Source organism: Nerophis lumbriciformis, linkage group LG11 (assembly GCF_033978685.3).
Source record: "Nerophis lumbriciformis linkage group LG11, RoL_Nlum_v2.1, whole genome shotgun sequence".
NCBI classification, from domain to species: Eukaryota; Metazoa; Chordata; class Actinopteri; order Syngnathiformes; family Syngnathidae; genus Nerophis; species Nerophis lumbriciformis.
The window spans coordinates 52605280-52625827 of NC_084558.2; the positions used below are offsets into that span (position 1 = coordinate 52605280).

The 20548-nt window shown below is 41.2% G+C and overlaps 1 protein-coding gene across 1 annotated transcript in view; it reads left to right on the forward strand.

Annotated features, from left to right (window-relative positions):
• The first annotated feature begins 2301 nt into the window (after positions 1 to 2301).
• Positions 2302 to 20548, forward strand: part of adamts6 (ADAM metallopeptidase with thrombospondin type 1 motif, 6) — a 217357-nt gene continuing 199110 nt past the window's right edge. Inside the window, exons 1-3 of the mRNA XM_061966341.1 lie at positions 2302 to 2537; positions 12814 to 13183; positions 16817 to 17205. Of these exons, the coding sequence (XP_061822325.1) occupies positions 13075 to 13183; positions 16817 to 17205 (498 nt within the window). The 5' untranslated portion in view covers positions 2302 to 2537; positions 12814 to 13074. The remainder of the gene's footprint in view (positions 2538 to 12813; positions 13184 to 16816; positions 17206 to 20548) is intronic.

A 20548-nucleotide genomic window follows, 5' to 3' on the forward strand; every position in this document is an offset into this window, starting at 1 on the left:
CCCACAATTTTTTTTGTCCCAAATTTGTTATTCTATTAAATTCTCAGCATATTTTTTTACACTAAATTTTTTACATACATTCATTTTAAACCCTGTATTTAGAATATTTTTTTTAACAATTTTATTTTTTTATTCTATTAAATTGTCAGCATATTTTTTTTACATACAGTATTTTAAAACCCTGTATTTTGAAATGTTTAACATTTATTTATTCAATTAAATTGTCGGCGTACTTTTCTTACACTGAATTTTAACCACGCGCATTTTGCTCTCGCAATTTTTTATTAATTTAAAATATTTGATGTAGTCTTGTTCACGAGTGAGGGAAGAGTGGATGGTGAGATCGACAGGCGGATCGGTGCGGCGTCTTCAGTAATGCGGACGCTGTATCGATCCGTTGTGGTGAAGAAGGAGCTGAGCCGGAAGGCAAAGCTCTCGATTTACCGGTCGATCTACTGTACGTTCCCATCCTCACCTATGGTCATGAGCTTTGGGTCATGACCGAAAGGACAAGATCACGGGTACAAGCGGCCGAAATGAGTTTCCTCCGCCGGGTGGCGGGACTCTCCCTTAGAGATAGGGTGAGAAGCTCTGTCATTCGGGGGGAGCTCAAAGTAAAGCCGCTGCTCCTCCACATCAGAATCAGAATCAGAATCAGAATCAGCTTTATTGTCATTACGCAAGGTAACGAGATTGAGGCCATTCCATACAGTGCGATGTGTGCATGCTAGAAAAACAATGTGCAAATATATAAAAATATAAAAAATGTAGAAGTGCAATGAATATGGTGTGAAATGAATATATACATGAAAAAACAAAACAAAAACAGGGTGGTTGGTGGAATGGGTTATTGCACCGAAGAGAAGGCAGTTATGAGGGACAATGGGGCAGTCCGTTCAGGATGGTTATGGCCCTGGGGAAGAAGCTGTTCTTTAGCCTGTTTGTTTTGGTTTTAATGCACCTGTAGCGCTTCCCAGAGGGCAGCAGGTGGAACAGGTCAGAGCCAGGGTGGGTGCTGTCCTTGATGATGGCACTGGCTCTGTTGAGGCAGCGGGAGGTGTAGATGTCCGTCAGAGAGGGGAGAGGGCGGCCGATGATCTTCTGAGCCGTCTTGACCACTCTTTGCAGCCTCTCCCTGTCTGCTGCAGTGCAGCTGCCGTACCATTCCGTAATACAGTAGGTCAGCAGGCTCTCGATGGACGAGCGGTAGAAGGTCAGCAGCAGGTCAGGCTTCAGGTTGTACTTCCCGAGGACTCTAAGGAAGTGTAGCCGCTGCTGAGCCTTCTTGATGATTGATGTGGTGTTGACTGTCCAGGAGAAGTCATTAGAGATGTGGACTCCAAGGTACCTGAAGGTGTGGACCCTCTCTACACGCTCGCCGTTGATGTAGAGGGGGGCAGGGTCGGTGCTGCTCCTCCTGAAGTCGACGATGATCTCTCTGGTCTTGCTGGTGTTGAGAGCGAGGTTGTTCTCCGAAGACCAGGCCGTCAGCTTCAGGACCTCCTCTCTGTAGGCAGCCTCGTCACCCCTGGAGAGAGGAGCCAGATGAGGTGGTTCGGGCATCTGGTCAGGATGCCACCCGAACGCCTCCCTAGGAAGGTGTTTCGGGCACGTCCGACCGGTAGGAGGCCACGGGGAAGACCCAGGACACGCTGGGAAGACTATGTCTCCCGGCTGGCCTGGAAACGCCTCGGGATCCCCCGGGAGGAGCTGGACGAAGTGGCTGGGGAGAGGGAAGTCTGGGCTTCCCTGCTTAAGCTGCTGCCCCCGCGACCCGACCTCGGATAAGCGGAAGAAGATGGATGGATGGATGGATATTTGATGTACTAAAAAGGCAGGTACATAAAGATTCAGTGTAAAAAAAATAAAAAAAATAAAAAAAAACTTCCTGCAGTTCCACAACCAACCGCATGGTGTCACTGCCGTCCACACAAAGAGCCCACAGGCAAATGAAGCCACTTTTTTGACAAAGTGATGGAGATTCCGCACTTAATGAGCGGCGTGTCCACAAGTCTGCGGGGAGAAAGTATCCAAAAATGATCCTTTTCATCCAACACGCGTCCTTCCTTCCCTGCAAAGTAACAATTAATACAGCATTCATCCTCTTATTAAATACATTAATGCTCCTTTTTTATCTAAGTGTCATTTCAGTCAAGCACATGCGCACAGATGACTTCTTTTTTTTCCTTTTTTTTTTAAAGAGAGCACATCTGCAGTGACGTCACACCCTCCCCCTTGAAAGAAAAGGTGCAAAAAGGGCAGCAGCAAGCAGCAGCGAGCACGACTCCCTGCCTGGCTGCACCTTTTGTCCTCGCATCACTTTTTAAGCAGATTATAACACGCGGCTACAAACATCCACGCCACTCAACAACACATTTATTCAATCATTAGTCGGGGACTTTTTTGTTGTTGTTGTTGCTGCTGTGTGGCGGAGCGCGCACGGAGGAGGAAGACCGGAGATGAGCGAGAGTCTGACGTCCGCAACAACTCGCGGAGCTCTTCTGCAAGTCCTCGGACCGCAGCTGCCCGTCACGATGGTAAATATAAATATCCCCCACGCACACTTCCACAGTCACGGTGACACCAGCAGGACACTTCATTAGGCACACCTGCTCGGCACGCCGACGCATGCTAAAAACAACAACGACAGCAACGACAGCAACAACAACAACAACAACAACAAAAAAAGAGCCAAAAACGTTTCCTTATTTCGCGTGCTTTCACATTTCCACGCCGAGTTTTCGATGATTGCGATGTAATGATGAGAAACAGCTGTGCGAAGACGCGAGGGATGGGACGTTCGCGAACGAACGGAGGTTTTGGACCGGTTCTTTGTAAAAACCGATGACTTTTTTAACTGGACTAGAAAATGACTTTTTAAAAGAAACTTTTTTTTTTTTTTTTTTTAATGGAAAAATATTTATATTTTTACAACCCCGAAAGGGACAAGCGGTAGAAAATGGATGAATGGACGTATACAATATAGAAATATATACATATTACAATTATTATTATTAGGGACCGAGTCCCTTTCTAGCATTTTATTTATCATACCGCCGCATCTTTGAGCTGTAATTTGAAACACATCAAGACTGGCCAAAATTGCGATCTAATCAAAAAACCAAACCCCAAAACTGCGCTCTAGCGCCCCCTAGGAAGAAAACACAGACAAAACTGCCTGTAACTCCCAATGTCGTAGAGACGTGAAAAAAAAACCCTCTATGTAGGTCTCACTTAGACCTACATTTCATACACTGACAACCCCCAGCAAAAATCAAAATCAACAGGAAGTTTGCAATTCCCCCTTCAAAACAAAAGTTGTGGTAAAACAGTCACCTTTTTTCAAACGTTATCTCCTCTGAGCGCGTTTGTCGTGTCGGCTTCAAATTAGCACAGGAGAGAGGTTGAAGCCTTCTGATTAAAAGTTGATGAAAGAGTTTTAATTACTGCTCCGGTTTGGATTTCATGAGCCTTCAAAGTCGGTCCCGTCGATCGCTGCTTGCAGCTTTAATTTGTAATTGTAATTGTAATTGTAATTGGATTCACCTTGTAGGTTCATTTTTCAAAAGCAGGTCCCGTAGCTACTTTCGTTAGCATTGTAATATTAGCATACGTTTAGGACTAAATAGAGTAATATTAGCATACGTTTTTTTGTTTTTTTACGTAAATTTTGTAGATGTACACCTCAGCGTGAAATATTTTGTTGCAAGACAAATGCTAACTGTTGGTGTGCTAACGCAAGTAGGCTAGCTTTTTCGGCTAATTTTGCTGGTATAGCGTCAAATATTTTCTTACGTGACGTTCGCGAACGAACGGAGGTTTTGGACCGGTTCTTTGTAAAACCGATTACTTTTTTAACTGGACTAGAAAATGACTTTTTAAAAGAAACTTTTTTTTTTAATGGAAAAATATTTATATTTTTACAACCCCGAAAGGGACAAGCGGTAGGAAATGGATGGATGGACGTATACAATATAGAAATATATACATATTACAATTATTATTATTAGGGACCGAGTCCCTTTGGGACAGAGGACCCTATTGTATTTCTAGCATTTTATTATTATACCGCCGCCTCTTTGAGCTGTAATTTGAAACACATCATGACTGGCCAAAATTGCGATCTAATCAAAACTCAAAATTGCGCTCTAGCGCCCCCTAGGAAGAAAACACAGACAAAACTGCCTGTAACTCCCAATGTCGTAGAGACGTGAAACAAAAACCTCCATGTAGGTCTCACTTAGACCTACATTTCATACACTGACAACCCCCAGCAAAAATCAAAATCAACAGGAAGTTTGCAATTCCCCCTTCAAAACAAAAGTTGTGGTAAAACAGTCACCTTTTTTCAAACATTATCTCCTCTGAGCGCGTTTGTCGTGTCGGCTTCAAACTAGCACAGGAGAGAGGTTGAACCCTTCTGATTAAAAGTTGATGAAAGAGTTTTAATTACTGCTCCGGTTTGGATTTCATGAGCCCTCAAAGTCGGTCCCGTCGATCGCTGCTTGCAGCTTTAATTTGTAATTGGATTCACCTTGTAGGTTCATTTTTCAAAAGCAGGTCCTGTAGCCCGTAGCTACTTTTGTTAGCATTGTAATATTAGCATACGTTTTTTTTTTTTTTTTTTAACGTACATTTTGCAGGTGTACACCTCAGCGTGAAATATTTTGTTGCAAGACAAATGCTAACTGTTGGTGTGCTAACGCAAGTAGGCTAGCTTTTTCAGCTAATTTTGCTGGTATAGCGTCAAATATTTTCTTACGTGACGAATGCTACTTGTTAGCAAATTTTAACTGTAAAAGTCAAATGTTTTGTTACGTAATGAATGCTACTTGTTAGCATGCTAGCTTTACTGGCTAATTTTGCAGGTGTACACCTCAGCGTGAAATATTTTGTTACAAGACGAATGCTAACTGTTGGTGTGCTAACGTGAGTAGGATAGCTTTTTCAGCTAATTTTGCTGGTATACAGCTCAGTGTCAAATATTTTGTTACAAGACAAATGCTAACTGTTGGTGTGCTAACGCAAGTAGGCTAGCTTTTTCGGCTAATTTTGCTGGTGTAGAGCAAATATTTTCTTACGTGACGAATGCTACTTGTTAGAACATTTTAACTGTCTACACATCAAAGTCAAATATTTTGTTACAAGACAAATGCTAACTGTTGGTGTGCTAACGCAAGTAGGCTAGCTTTTTCAGCTAATTTTGCTGGTATAGCGTCAAATATTTTCTTACGTGACGAATGCTACTTGTTAGCAAATTTTAACTGTAAAAGTCAAATGTTTTGTTACGTAATGAATGCTACTTGTTAGCATGCTAGCTTTACTGGCTAATTTTGCAGGTGTACACCTCAGCGTCAAATATTTTGTTACAACACAAATGCTAACTGTTGGTGTGCTAACGTGAGTAGGATAGCTTTTTCAGCTAATTTTGCTGGTATACAGCTCAGTGTCAAATATTTTGTTACAAGACAAATGCTAACTGTTGGTGTACTAACGCGAGTAGGCTAGCTTTTTCGGCTAATTTTGCTGGTGTAGAGCAAATATTTTCTTACGTGACGAATGCTACTTGTTAGAACATTTTAACTGTCTACACATCAAAGTCAAATATTTTGTTACAAGACAAATGCTAACTGTTGGTGTGCTAACGCAAGTAGGCTAGCTTTTTCAGCTAATTTTGCTGGTATAGCGTCAAATATTTTCTTACGTGACGAATGCTACTTGTTAGCAAATTTTAACTGTAAAAGTCAAATGTTTTGTTACGTAATGAATGCTACTTGTTAGCATGCTAGCTTTACTGGCTAATTTTGCAGGTGTACACCTCAGCGTCAAATATTTTGTTACAAGACGAATGCTAACTGTTGGTGTGCTAACGTGAGTAGGCTAGCTTTTTCAGCTAATTTTGCTGGTATACAGCTCAGTGTCAAATATTTTGTTACAAGACAAATGCTAACTGTTGGTGTGCTAACGCAAGTAGGCTAGCTTTTTCAGCTAATTTTGCTGGTATAGCGTCAAATATTTTCTTACGTGACGAATGCTACTTGTTAGCAAATTTTAACTGTAAAAGTCAAATGTTTTGTTACGTAATGAATGCTACTTGTTAGCATGCTAGCTTTACTGGCTAATTTTGCAGGTGTACACCTCAGCGTGAAATATTTTGTTACAAGACGAATGCTAACTGTTGGTGTGCTAACGTGAGTAGGATAGCTTTTTCAGCTAATTTTGCTGGTATACAGCTCAGTGTCAAATATTTTGTTACAAGACAAATGCTAACTGTTGGTGTGCTAACGCAAGTAGGCTAGCTTTTTCGGCTAATTTTGCTGGTGTAGAGCAAATATTTTCTTACGTGACGAATGCTACTTGTTAGAACATTTTAACTGTCTACACATCAAAGTCAAATATTTTGTTACAAGACAAATGCTAACTGTTGGTGTGCTAACGCAAGTAGGCTAGCTTTTTCAGCTAATTTTGCTGGTATAGCGTCAAATATTTTCTTACGTGACGAATGCTACTTGTTAGCAAATTTTAACTGTAAAAGTCAAATGTTTTGTTACGTAATGAATGCTACTTGTTAGCATGCTAGCTTTACTGGCTAATTTTGCAGGTGTACACCTCAGCGTCAAATATTTTGTTACAAGACGAATGCTAACTGTTGGTGTGCTAACGTGAGTAGGCTAGCTTTTTCAGCTAATTTTGCTGGTATACACCTCAGTGTCAAATATTTTGTTACAAGACAAATGCTAACTGTTGGTGTGCTAACGCGAGTAGGCTAGCTTTTTCGGCTAATTTTGCTGGTGTAGAGCAAATATTTTCCTACGTGACGAATGCTACTTGTTAGACAATTTTAACTGTCTACACATCAAAGTCAAATATTTTGTTACAAGACAAATGCTAACTGTTAGTGTGCTAACGCGAGTAGGCTAGCTTTACTGGCTAATTTTGCTGGTATACAGCTCAGTGTCAAATATTTTCTTACGTGACGAATGCTACTTGTTAGCAAATTTTAACTGTCTACACATCAAAGTGAAATATTTTGCTACATAATGAATGCTACTTGTTAGCATGCTAGCTTTACTGGCTAGTTTTGCAGGTTTACACCTCAGCGTCAGATATTTTGTTACAAGACAAATGCTAACTGTTGGTGTGCTAACGCGAGTAGGCTAGCCTTTTCCGCTAATTTTGCTGGTATACAGCTCAGTGTCAAATAGTTTCTTACGTGACGAATGCTACTTGTTAGCAAATTTTAACTGTCTACACATCAAAGTGAAATATTTTGTTACATAATGAATGCTACTTGTTAGCATGCTAGCTTTACTGGCTAGTTTTGCAGGTGTACACCTCAGCGTCAGATATTTTGTTACAAGACAAATGCTAACTGTTGGTGTGCTAACGCGAGTAGGCTAGCTTTTTCCGCTAATTTTGCTTGTATACAGCTCAGTGTCAAATATTTTCTTACGTGACGAATGCTACTTGTTAGCAAATTTTAACTGTCTACACATCAAAGTGAAATATTTTGTTACATAATGAATGCTACTTGTTAGCATGCTAGCTTTACTGGCTAGTTTTGCAGGTGTACACCTCAGCGTCAAATATTTTCTTACTTGACGAATGCTAACTGTTGGTGTGCTAACGCGAGTAGGCTAGCTTTACTGGCTAATTTTGCTTGTGTACAGCTCAGTGTCAAATAGTTTCTTACGTGACGAATGCTACTTGTTAGCAAATTTTAACGGTCTACACATCAAAGTGAAATATTTTGTTACATAATGAATGCTACTTGTTAGCATGCTAGCTTTACTGGCTAGTTTTGCAGGTGTACACCTCAGCGTCAGATATTTTGTTACAAGACAAATGCTAACTGTTGGTGTGCTAACGCGAGTAGGCTAGCTTTTTCCGCTAATTTTGCTGGTATACAGCTCAGTGTCAAATAGTTTCTTACGTGACGAATGCTACTTGTTAGCAAATTTGAACTGTCTACACATCAAAGTGAAATATTTTGTTTCATAATGAATGCTACTTGTTAGCATGCTAGCTTTACTGGCTAGTTTTGCAGGTGTACACCTCAGCGTCAAATATTTTCTTACTTGACGAATGCTAACTGTTGGTGTGCTAACGTGAGTAGGCTAGCTTTACTGGCTAATTTTGCTGGTGTACAGCTCAGTGTCAAATAGTTTCTTACGTGACGAATGCTACTTGTTAGAAAATTTTAACTGTCTACACATCAAAGTCAAATATTTTGTTACATAATGAATGCTACTTGTTAGCATGCTAGCTTTACTGGCTAGTTTTGCAGGTGTACACCTCAGCGTCAGATATTTTGTTACAAGACAAATGCTAACTGTTGGTGTGCTAACGCGAGTAGGCTAGCCTTTTCCGCTAATTTTGCTGGTATACAGCTCAGTGTCAAATAGTTTCTTACGTGACGAATGCTACTTGTTAGCAAATTTGAACTGTAAAAGTCAAATATTTTGTTACATAATGAATGCTACTTGTTAGCATGCTAGCTTTACTGGCTAATTTTGCAGGTGTACACCTCAGCGTCAAATATTTTGTTACAAGACAAATGCTAACTGTTGGTGTGCTAACGTGAGTAGGCTAGCTTTTTCCGCTAATTTTGCTTGTATACAGCTCAGTGTCAAATAGTTTCTTACGTGACGAATGCTACTTGTTAGCAAATTTTAACTGTCTACACATCAAAGTGAAATATTTTGTTACATAATGAATGCTACTTGTTAGCATGCTAGCTTTACTGGCTAGTTTTGCAGGTGTACACCTCAGCGTCAGATATTTTGTTACAAGACAAATGCTAACTGTTGGTGTGCTAACGCGAGTAGGCTAGCCTTTTCTGCTAATTTTGCTGGTATACAGCTCAGTGTCAAATAGTTTCTTACGTGACGAATGCTACTTGTTAGCAAATTTTAACTGTCTACACATCAAAGTCAAATATTTTGTTACATAATGAATGCTACTTGTTAGCATGCTAGCTTTACTGGCTAGTTTTGCAGGTGTACACCTCAGCGTCAAATATTTTGTTACAAGACAAATGCTAACTGTTGGTGTGCTAACGCGAGTAGGCTAGCCTTTTCCGCTAATTTTGCTGGTATACAGCTCAGTGTCAAATAGTTTCTTACGTGACGAATGCTACTTGTTAGCAAATTTTAACTGTCTACACATCAAAGTGAAATATTTTGTTACATAATGAATGCTACTTGTTAGCATGCTAGCTTTACTGGCTAATTTTGCAGGTGTACACCTCAGCGTCAAATATTTTCTTACTTGACGAATGCTAGCTGTTGGTGTGCTAACGCGGGTAGACTAGCTTTACTGGCTAATTTTGCTGGTATACAGCTCAGTGTCAAATAGTTTCTTACGTGACGAATGCTACTTGTTAGCAAATTTGAACTGTCTACACATCAAAGTGAAATATTTTGTTACATAATGAATGCTACTTGTTAGCATGCTAGCTTTACTGGCTAATTTTGCAGGTGTACACCTCAGCGTCAAATATTTTGTTACAAGACAAATGCTAACTGTTGGTGTGCTAACGCGAGTAGGCTAGCTTTTTCCGCTAATTTTGCCGGTATACAGCTCAGTGTCAAATAGTTTCTTACGTGACGAATGCTACTTGTTAGCAAATTTTAACTGTCTACACATCAAAGTGAAATATTTTGTTACATAATGAATGCTACTTGTTAGCATGCTAGCTTTACTGGCTAGTTTTGCAGGTGTACACCTCAGCGTCAGATATTTTGTTACAAGACAAATGCTAACTGTTGGTGTGCTAACGCGAGTAGGCTAGCTTTTTCCGCTAATTTTGCTGGTATACAGCTCAGTGTCAAATAGTTTCTTACGTGACGAATGCTACTTGTTAGCAAATTTTAACTGTCTACACATCAAAGTGAAATATTTTGTTACATAATGAATGCTACTTGTTAGCATGCTAGCTTTACTGGCTAGTTTTGCAGGTGTACACCTCAGCGTCAGATATTTTGTTACAAGACAAATGCTAACTGTTGGTGTGCTAACGCGAGTAGGCTAGCTTTTTCCGCTAATTTTGCTTGTCTACAGCTCAGTGTCAAATATTTTCTTACGTGACGAATGCTACTTGTTAGCAAATTTTAACTGTCTACACATCAAAGTGAAATATTTTGTTACATAATGAATGCTACTTGTTAGCATGCTAGCTTTACTGGCTAATTTTGCAGGTGTACACCTCAGCGTCAAATATTTTGTTACAAGACAAATGCTAACTGTTGGTGTGCTAACGCGAGTAGGCTAGCTTTTTCCGCTAATTTTGCTTGTATACAGCTCAGTGTCAAATATTTTCTTACGTGACGAATGCTACTTGTTAGCAAATTTTAACTGTCTACACATCAAAGTCAAATATTTTGTTACATAATGAATGCTACTTGTTAGCATGCTAGCTTTACTGGCTAATTTTGCAGGTGTACACCTCAGCGTCAGATATTTTGTTACAAGACAAATGCTAACTGTTGGTGTGCTAACGCGAGTAGGCTAGCTTTTTCCGCTAATTTTGCTTGTCTACAGCTCAGTGTCAAATATTTTCTTACGTGACGAATGCTACTTGTTAGCAAATTTTAACTGTCTACACATCAAAGTGAAATATTTTGTTACATAATGAATGCTACTTGTTAGCATGCTAGCTTTACTGGCTAATTTTGCAGGTGTACACCTCAGCGTCAAATATTTTCTTACTTGACGAATGCTAACTGTTGGTGTGCTAACGCGAGTAGGCTAGCTTTTTCCGCTAATTTTGCTTGTATACAGCTCAGTGTCAAATATTTTCTTACGTGACGAATGCTACTTGTTAGCAAATTTTAACTGTCTACACATCAAAATGAAATATTTTGTTACATAATGAATGCTACTTGTTAGCATGCTAGCTTTTTCAGCTAATTTTGCTAGTATACAGCTCAGTGTCAAATATTTTGTTACAAGACAAATGCTAACTGTTGGTGTGCTAACGCAAGTAGGCTAGCTTTTTCGGCTAATTTTGCTGGTGTAGAGCAAATATTTTCTTACGTGACGAATGCTACTTGTTAGCAAATTTGAACTGTCTACACATCAAAGTGAAATATTTTGTTACATAATGAATGCTACTTGTTAGCATGCTAGCTTTTTCAGCTAATTTTGCTGGTATACAGCTCAGTGTCAAATATTTTGTTACAAGACAAATGCTAACTGTTGGTGTGCTAACGCGAGTAGGCTAGCCTTTTCCGCTAATTTTGCTGGTATACAGCTCAGTGTCAAATAGTTTCTTACGTGACGAATGCTACTTGTTAGCAAATTTTAACTGTCTACACATCAAAGTGAAATATTTTGTTACATAATGAATGCTACTTGTTAGCATGCTAGCTTTACTCGCTAGTTTTGCAGGTGTACACCTCAGCGTCAAATATTTTGTTACAAGACAAATGCTAACTGTTGGTGTGCTAACGCGAGTAGGCTAGCTTTTTCCGCTAATTTTGCTGGTTTACAGCTCAGTGTCAAATAGTTTCTTACGTGACGAATGCTACTTGTTAGCAAATTTGAACTGTAAAAGTCAAATATTTTGTTACATAATGAATGCTACTTGTTAGCATGCTAGCTTTACTGGCTAGTTTTGCAGGTGTACACCTCAGCGTCAGATATTTTGTTACAAGACAAATGCTAACTGTTGGTGTGCTAACGCGAGTAGGCTACCCTTTTCCGCTAATTTTGCTGGTATACAGCTCAGTGTCAAATAGTTTCTTACGTGACGAATGCTACTTGTTAGCAAATTTTAACTGTCTACACATCAAAGTGAAATATTTTGTTACATAATGAATGCTACTTGTTAGCATGCTAGCTTTACTGGCTAGTTTTGCAGGTGCACACCTCAGCGTCAGATATTTTGTTACAAGACAAATGCTAACTGTTGGTGTGCTAACGCGAGTAGGCTAGCTTTTTCCGCTAATTTTGCTGGTATACAGCTCAGTGTCAAATATTTTCTTACGTGACGAATGCTACTTGTTAGCAAATTTGAACTGTAAAAGTTAAATATTTTGTTACATAATGAATGCTACTTGTTAGCATGCTAGCTTTACTGGCTAGCTTTACTGTAGCCCGTAGCTACTTTCGTTAGCATTGTAATATTAGTATACGTTTTTTTGTTTTTTTTTACGTAAATTTTGCAGGTGTACACCTCAGCGTGAAATATTTTGTTACAAGACAAATGCTAACTGTTGGTGTGCTAACGCAAGTAGGCTATTTTTTCAGCTAATTTTGCTGGTATAGCGTCAAATATTTTCTTACGTGACGAATGCTACTTGTTAGCAAATTTTAACTGTAAAAGTCAAATATTTTGTTACGTAATGAATGCTACTTGTTAGCATGCTAGCTTTACTGGCTAATTTTGCAGGTGTACACCTCAGCGTCAGATATTTTGTTACAAGACAAATGCTAACTGTTGGTGTGCTAACGCGAGTAGGCTAGCCTTTTCCGCTAATTTTGCTGGTATACAGCTCAGTGTCAAATAGTTTCTTACGTGACGAATGCTACTTGTTAGCACATTTTTACTGTAAAAGTCAAATATTTTATTACATAATGAATGCTACTTGTTAGCATGCTAGATTTACTGGCTAATTTTATTTGAATGGTCATATTTGATCTGTATGTTCTTTACTAACCCTAAATCCCCCAACATCTCACGCCCCCCCTAAGTGACGTAATCATTTTTCACGCCCCCCCTGAAGTTAATGGTCATATTTTGAGAGTGCAGTTTTGAAGTGAATGAGGACTTCTATCAGCCTTTAACTCCTGACGGGGTCTTCTTGGCAGGACTGCCCATGGACGGTCCGAGGCGAGGTCCCGGTCTAGATCCTGTGGGCGTGGCCCCTGAGCAGCCTGATGGACGGCCGTGTTGTTCTGGGCGAGCGGACGTGGACTCGGCACTGGGACTAGAACCTGTGCACAAACCATGGAACCCTTATGGTTTGTCCTCGGACTGAGCGCACGCTTGTGAGGCCGCTTTAGCCCCTCCTCTTTTCGTCCCCTGGCCCCGCCCCCAACGCCCCGCCCCATGTCACATCTTTCCCAAGAATGATGGAAATGTTGTGGAGGACGCTGACTTGGACTTTGAGCCTGCTGGTCATGGCCGCCTCCCACTTCCACTTCCAGACCCTCGACCCTCTCTCACGCCACTCCCAAGGTAGGACCTCACCTTCAGTCGCTAGCTAAAAACTAGCACGCTAATCGCTAGCCCACAACTAGTGCGTTAATTGCTAGATGGCAACTTGTGTAATGATTGCTAGGTGGAAACTTGCATGTTAACGGCGAGCTGGAAACGCGTGCGCTAATCGCTAGATGGCAACTTGTGTGCTGATCGCTAGGTGGAAACTTGCATGTTAATGGCGAACTGGAAATGTGTGTGCTAATCGCTAGATGGCAACTCCTGTGCTGATTGCTAAGTGGAAACTTGCATGTTAATGGCGAGCTGGAAATGTGTGCGCTAATCGCTATATGGCAACTTGTGTGCTGATTGCTATGTGGAAACTTGCATGTTAATGACGAGCTGGAAACATGTGCGCTAATCGCTAGGTGGCGACTAGTGTGCTGATTGCTAAGTGGAAACTTGCATGTTAATGGCGAGCTGGAAACATGTGCGCTAATCGCTAGGTGGCGACTAGTGTGCTGATTGCTAAGTGGAAACTTGCATGTTAATGGCGAGCTGGAAACGTGTGCGCTAATCGCTATATGGCAACTTGTGTGCTGATTGCTAGGTGGAAAATTGCGTGTTAATGGCAAGCTGTAAACTTTTGCGGTAATCGCTAGGTGGCGATTTGCGTGCTGATTGCTAGGTGGAAACTTGCATGTTAACGGCAAGCTGGAATAGTGCACGCTAATCGCTAGATGGCAACTTGTGTGCTGATTGCTAGGTGAAAACTTGCATGTTAATGGCGAGCTGGAGACTTGTGCGCTAATCGCTAGATGGCAACTTGTGTGCTGATTGTTAGGTGGAAACTTGCATGTTAATGGCAAGCTGGAAACTTGTGCGACAATTGCTAGGTGGCGACTTGTGTGCTGATTGCTAGGTGGAAACTTACATGTTAATGGAGAGCTGGAAACATGTGCGCCATCGCTAGATGGCAACTTGTGTGCTGATCGCTAAGTGGAAACTTGCATGTTAATGGCGAGCTGGAAATGTGTGCGCTAATAACTATATGGCAACTTGTGTACTGATTGCTAGGTGGAAACTTGCATGTTAATGGCGAGCTGGAAACTTGTGCGTTAATCGCTAGGTGGCGACTTGTGTGCTGATTGCTAAGTGGAAACTGGCATGTTAATGGCGAGCTGGAAATGTGTGCGCTAATCACTATATGGCAACTTGTGTGCTGATTGCTAGGTAGAAACTTGCATGTTAATGGCGAGCTGGAAACTTGTGCGTTAATCGTTAGGTGGCGACTTGTGCGCTGATTGCTAGGTGGAAACGTACATGTTAATGGAGAGCTGGAGACTTGTGCGCTAATCGCTAGGTGGCGATTTGCGTGCTGCTTGCTAGGTGGAAACTTGCATGTTAATGGCGAGCTGGAGACGTGTGCGCTAATCGCTAGGTGGCGATTTGCGTGCTGATTGCTAGGTGGAAACTTGCATGTTAATAGCGAGCTGGAAACATGTGCGCTAATCGCTAGGTGGCAACTTGTGTGCTGATCGCTAGGTGGAAACTTGCATGTTAATGACAAGCTGGAAACGTGTGCGCTAATTGCTATATGGCAACTTGTGTGCTGATTGCTAGATGGAAAATTGCATGTTAATGGCAAGCTGGAAACTTGTGCGTCAATCGCTAGGTGGCGACTTGTGTGCTGATTGCTAGGTGGAAACTTGTATGTTAATGGCGAGCTGTAAACTTTTGCGGTAATCGCTAGGTGGCGACTTGTGTGCTGATTGCTAAGTGGAAACTTGCATGTTAATGGCGAGCTGGAAATGTGTGCGTTAATCACTATATGGCAACTTGTGTGCTGATTGCTAGGTGGAAACTTGCATGTTAATGGCAAGCTGGAAACTTGTGCGTCAATCGCTAGGTGGCGACTTGTGCGCTGATTGCTAGCTGGAAACGTACATGTTAATGGAGAGCTGGAGACTTGTGCGCTAATCGCTAGGTGGCGATTTGCGTGCTGCTTGCTAGGTGGAAACTTGCATGTTAATGGCGAGCTGGAGACGTGTGCGCTAATCGCTAGGTGGCGATTTGCGTGCTGATTGCTAGGTGGAAACTTGCATATTAATAGCGAGCTGGAAACATGTGCGCTAATCGCTAGGTGGCAACTTGTGTGCTGATCGCTAGGTGGAAACTTGCATGTTAATGACAAGCTGGAAACGTGTGCGCTAATTGCTATATGGCAACTTGTGTGCTGATTGCTAGATGGAAAATTGCATGTTAATGGCAAGCTGGAAACTTGTGCGTCAATCGCTAGGTGGCGACTTGTGTGCTGATTGCTAGGTGGAAACTTGTATGTTAATGGCGAGCTGTAAACTTTTGTGGTAACCGCTAGGTGGCGACTTGTGTGCTGATTGCTAAGTGGAAACTTGCATGTTAATGGCGAGCTGGAAAGGTGTGCGCTAATCACTATATGGCAACTTGTGTGCTGATTGCTAGGTGGAAACTTGCATGTTAATGGCGAGCTGGAAACTTGTGCGTTAATCGTTAGGTGGCGACTTGTGCGCTGATTGCTAGGTGGAAACGTACATGTTAATGGAGAGCTGGAGACTTGTGCGCTAATCGCTAGGTGGCGATTTGCGTGTTGCTTGCTAGGTGGAAACTTGCATGTTAATGGCGAGCTGGAGACGTGTGCGCTAATCGCTAGGTGGCGATTTGCGTGCTGATTGCTAGGTGGAAACTTGCATGTTAATAGCGAGCTGGAAACATGTGCGCTAATCGCTAGGTGGCAACTTGTGTGCTGATCGCTAGGTGGAAACTTGCATGTTAATGACAAGCTGGAAACGTGTGCGCTAATTGCTATATGGCAACTTGTGTGCTGATTGCTAGATGGAAAATTGCATGTTAATGGCAAGCTGGAAACTTGTGCGTCAATCGCTAGGTGGCGACTTGTGTGCTGATTGCTAGGTGGAAACTTGTATGTTAATGGCGAGCTGTAAACTTTTGCGGTAATCGCGAGGTGGCGACTTGTGCGCTGATTGCTAGGTGGTAACTTACATGTTAATGGCAAGCTGGAGACTTGTGCTCTAATCGCTAGATGGAAATTTATGTGCTGATTCCTAGGTGGAAACTTGCATGTTAACGGCAAGCTGGAATAGTGTGCGCTAATCGCTAGATGGCAACTTGTGTGCTGATTGCTAGGTGGAAACTTGCATGTTAATGGCGAGCCGGAGACTTGTGCGCTAATCACTAGATGGCAACTTGTGTGCTGATTGCTAGGTGGAAACTTGCATGTTAATGGCGAGCTGGAGACTTGTGCGCTAATCACTAGATGGCAACTTGTGTGCTGATTGCTAGGTGGAAACTTGCATGGTACTGGCGAACTGGAAATGTGTGTGCTAATTGCTAGATGGCAACTTGTGTGCTGATTGCTAGGTGGAAACTTGCATGTTAACGGCGAGCCTGAAACGTGTGCGCTAATCGCTAGATGGCAACTTGTGTGCTGATTGCTAGGTGGAAACTTGCATGTTAATAGCGACCTGGAAACGTGTGCGCTAATCACTAGATGGCGATTTGTGGGCCGATTGCTGGCTGTAAACTCGCTCGTTAATCACCGACTGACAGCTAGTGCGCTAATTGCTAGCTATCTTAAATGCTAGACCTGTCAAAGGTTGTGGTCTGCCTCCACAGAGGAGTTCCTGTCCTACCTGCAGCACTACCAGCTGACCGTGCCGGTCCGGGTAGACCAGAACGGAGAGTTCCTGAGCTACACTGTCAAGCACCACCGGCCCGGCAGACGGCGGCGCGGCGCGGCGGACCCCCCCGCCCCCGCCCCGGGCCCGGAGCCGCCCGAGGCCCCGGAGTCCCGGCTCTTCTACCGACTGAGCGCCTACGGCAAGCACTTCCACCTGAACCTGACCCTCACCCCCCACCTGGTCTCCAAGCACTTCACGGTGGAGTACTGGGGCCGGCGCGGGCTGGAGTGGCGCCACAAAACGCTGGACAACTGCCACTACGTGGGCTTCCTGCGGGACCGGCGCCGCACCAGCCGGGTGGCGCTCAGCAACTGCAACGGCTTGGTGAGTCCACACCAGAGCGCCGAGCCTCGGCCCGGCGTAGCCGTTGTGGCGCGCCGGACACAGCCTTGGCGGGATGCGGCCCCCATCAGTGTCAAATATGTGTTTGAAGACTGATACCTGTTAGCATGCTAATATTAGCATGCTAGTTTTTTTTTGCTGAGTTTGCAGTTACACATATCAGCATCAAATATTTGTTGTTTAAAAATTGATACCTGTTAGCATGCTAAAATTAGCATGCTAATATTTTTTTGCTGAGTTTGCAGATACACACATCAGCGTCAAATATTTGTTGTTTGACGACTGATAACTTTTCATTTTAATTCAATATTATTTTTTAGGCAATGATGGGGTTTAAAAAAAAAAGTACACCTGCAACATTTTCCAAAAAAAGCTAGCATACTAACATTAGCATGCTAAAACTTAGCATTTGTCATGTAACAAAATATTTGACGCCAAGCTGTATACCTGCAAAATTAGCCAAAAAAAGCTAGCATACTAACGTTAGCATGCTAACAAGTAGCATTCGTCATGTAACAAAATATTTGACGCTGAGCTGTATACCTGCAAAATTTTCCAAAAAAAGCTAGCATACTAACATTAGCATGCTAAAACTTAGCATTTGTCATGTAACAAAATATTTGACGCCGAGCTGTATACCTGCAAAATTAGCCAAAAAAAGCTAGCATACTAACGTTAGCATGCTAACAAGTAGCATACGTCATGTAAGAAAATATTTGACGCTGAGCTGTATACTTGCAAAATTAATCAAAAAAGCTAGCATACTAACATTAGCATGCTAAAACTTAGCATTTGTCATGTAACAAAATATTTGACGCTGAGCTGTATACCTGCAAAATTAGCCAAAAAAAGCTAGCATACTAACGTTAGCATGCTAACAAGTAGCATTCGTCATGTAACAAAATATTTGACGCTGAGCTGTGTACCTGCAACATTTTCCAAAAAAGCTAGCATATTAACATTAGCATGCTAAAACTTAGCATTTGTCATGTAACAAAATATTTGACGCCGAGTTGTATACCTACATTTTCCAAAAAAGCTAGCATACTAACGTTAGCATGCTAACAAGTAGCATTCGTCATGTAACAAAATATTTGACGCTGAGCTGTATACCTGCAAAATTTTCCAAAAAAGCTAGCATACTAACATTAGCATGCTAACAAGTAGCATTCGTCATGTAACAAAATATTTGACGCTGAGCTGTATACCTGCAAAATTTTCCAAAAAAGCTAGCATACTAACATTAGCATGCTAAAACTTAGCATTTGTCATGTAACAAAATATTTGACGCCGAGCTGTATACCTGCAAAATTAGCCAAAAAAAGCTAGCATACTAACGTTAGCATGCTAACAAGTAGCATTCGTCATGTAACAAAATATTTGACGCTGAGCTGTATACCTGCAAAATTTTCCAAAAAAGCTAGCATACTAACGTTAGCATGCTAACAAGTAGCATTCGTCATGTAACAAAATATTTGACGCTGAGCTGTGTACCTGCAAAATTTTCCAAAAAAGCTAGCATACTAACATTAGCATGCTAAAACTTAGCATTTGTCATGTAACAAAATATTTGACGCCGAGCTGTATACCTGCAAAATTAGCCAAAAAAAGTTAGCATGCTAACAAGTAGCATTCGTCATGTAACAAAATATTTGACGCCGAGCTGTGTACCTGCAACATTTTCCAAAAAAGCTAGCATACTAACATTAGCATGCTAAAACATAGCATTTGTCATGTAACAAAATATTTGACGCCGAGCTGTATACCTGCAAAATTAGCCAAAAAAAGCTAGCATACTAACGTTAGCATGCTAACAAGTAGCATTCGTCATGTAACAAAATATTTGACGCTGAGCTGTATACCTGCAAAATTAGCCAAAAAAAGCTAGCATACTAACGTTAGCATGCTAACAAGTAGCATTCGTCATGTAACAAAATATTTGACGCTGAGCTGTGTACCTGCAAAATTTTCCAAAAAAGCTAGCATACTAACATTAGCATGCTAAAACTTAGCATTTGTCATGTAACAAAATATTTGACGCCGAGCTGTATACCTGCAAAATTAGCCAAAAAAAGTTAGCATGCTAACAAGTAGCATTCGTCATGTAACAAAATATTTGACGCCGAGCTGTGTACCTGCAACATTTTCCAAAAAAGCTAGCATACTAACATTAGCATGCTAAAACATAGCATTTGTCATGTAACAAAATATTTGACGCCGAGCTGTATACCTGCAAAATTAGCCAAAAAAAGCTAGCATACTAACGTTAGCATGCTAACAAGTAGCATTCGTCATGTAACAAAATATTTGACGCTGAGCTGTATACCTGCAAAATTTTCCAAAAAGCTAGCATACTAACATTAGCATTCTAAAACTTAGCATTTGTCATGTAACAAAATATTTGACGCCGAGCTGTATACCTACAAAATTTTCCAAAAAAGCTAGCATACTAACGTTAGCATGCTAACAAGTAGCATTCGTCATGTAACAAAATATTTGACGCTGAGCTGTATACCTGCAACATTTTCCAAAAAAGCTAGCATATTAACATTAGCATGCTAAAACTTAGCATTTGTCATGTAACAAAATATTTGACGCCGAGTTGTATACCTACATTTTCCAAAAAAGCTAGCATACTAACGTTAGCATGCTAACAAGGAGCATTCGTCATGTAACAAAATATTTGACGCTGCGCTGTATACCTGCAAAATTTTTCAAAAAAGCTAGCATACTAACATTAGCATGCTAAAACTTAGCATTTGTCATGTAACAAAATATTTGACGCTGAGCTGTATACCTGCAAAATTAGCCAAAAAAAGCTAGCATACTAACGTTAGCATGCTAACAACTAGCATACGTCATGTAACAAAATATTTGACGCCGAGCTGTATGCCTACAAAATTTTCCAAAAAAGTTAGCATACTAACGTTAGCATGCTAACAAGTAGCATTCGTCATGTAACAAAATATTTGACGCTGAGCTGTATACCTACAAAATTTTCCAAAAAAGCTAGCATACTAACGTTAGCATGCTAACAAGTAGCATTCGTCATGTAACAAAATATTTGACGCTGAGCTGTATACCTACAAAATTTTCCAAAAAAGCTAGCATACTAACGTTAGCATGCTAACAAGTAGCATTCGTCATGTAACAAAATATTTCACGCTGAGCTGTATACCTGCAACATTTTCCAAAAAAGCTAGCATACTAACATTAGCATGCTAAAACTTAGCATTTGTCATGTAACAAAATATTTGACGCCGAGCTGTATACCTACAACATTTTCCAAAAAAGCTAGCATACTAACGTTAGCATGCTAACACGT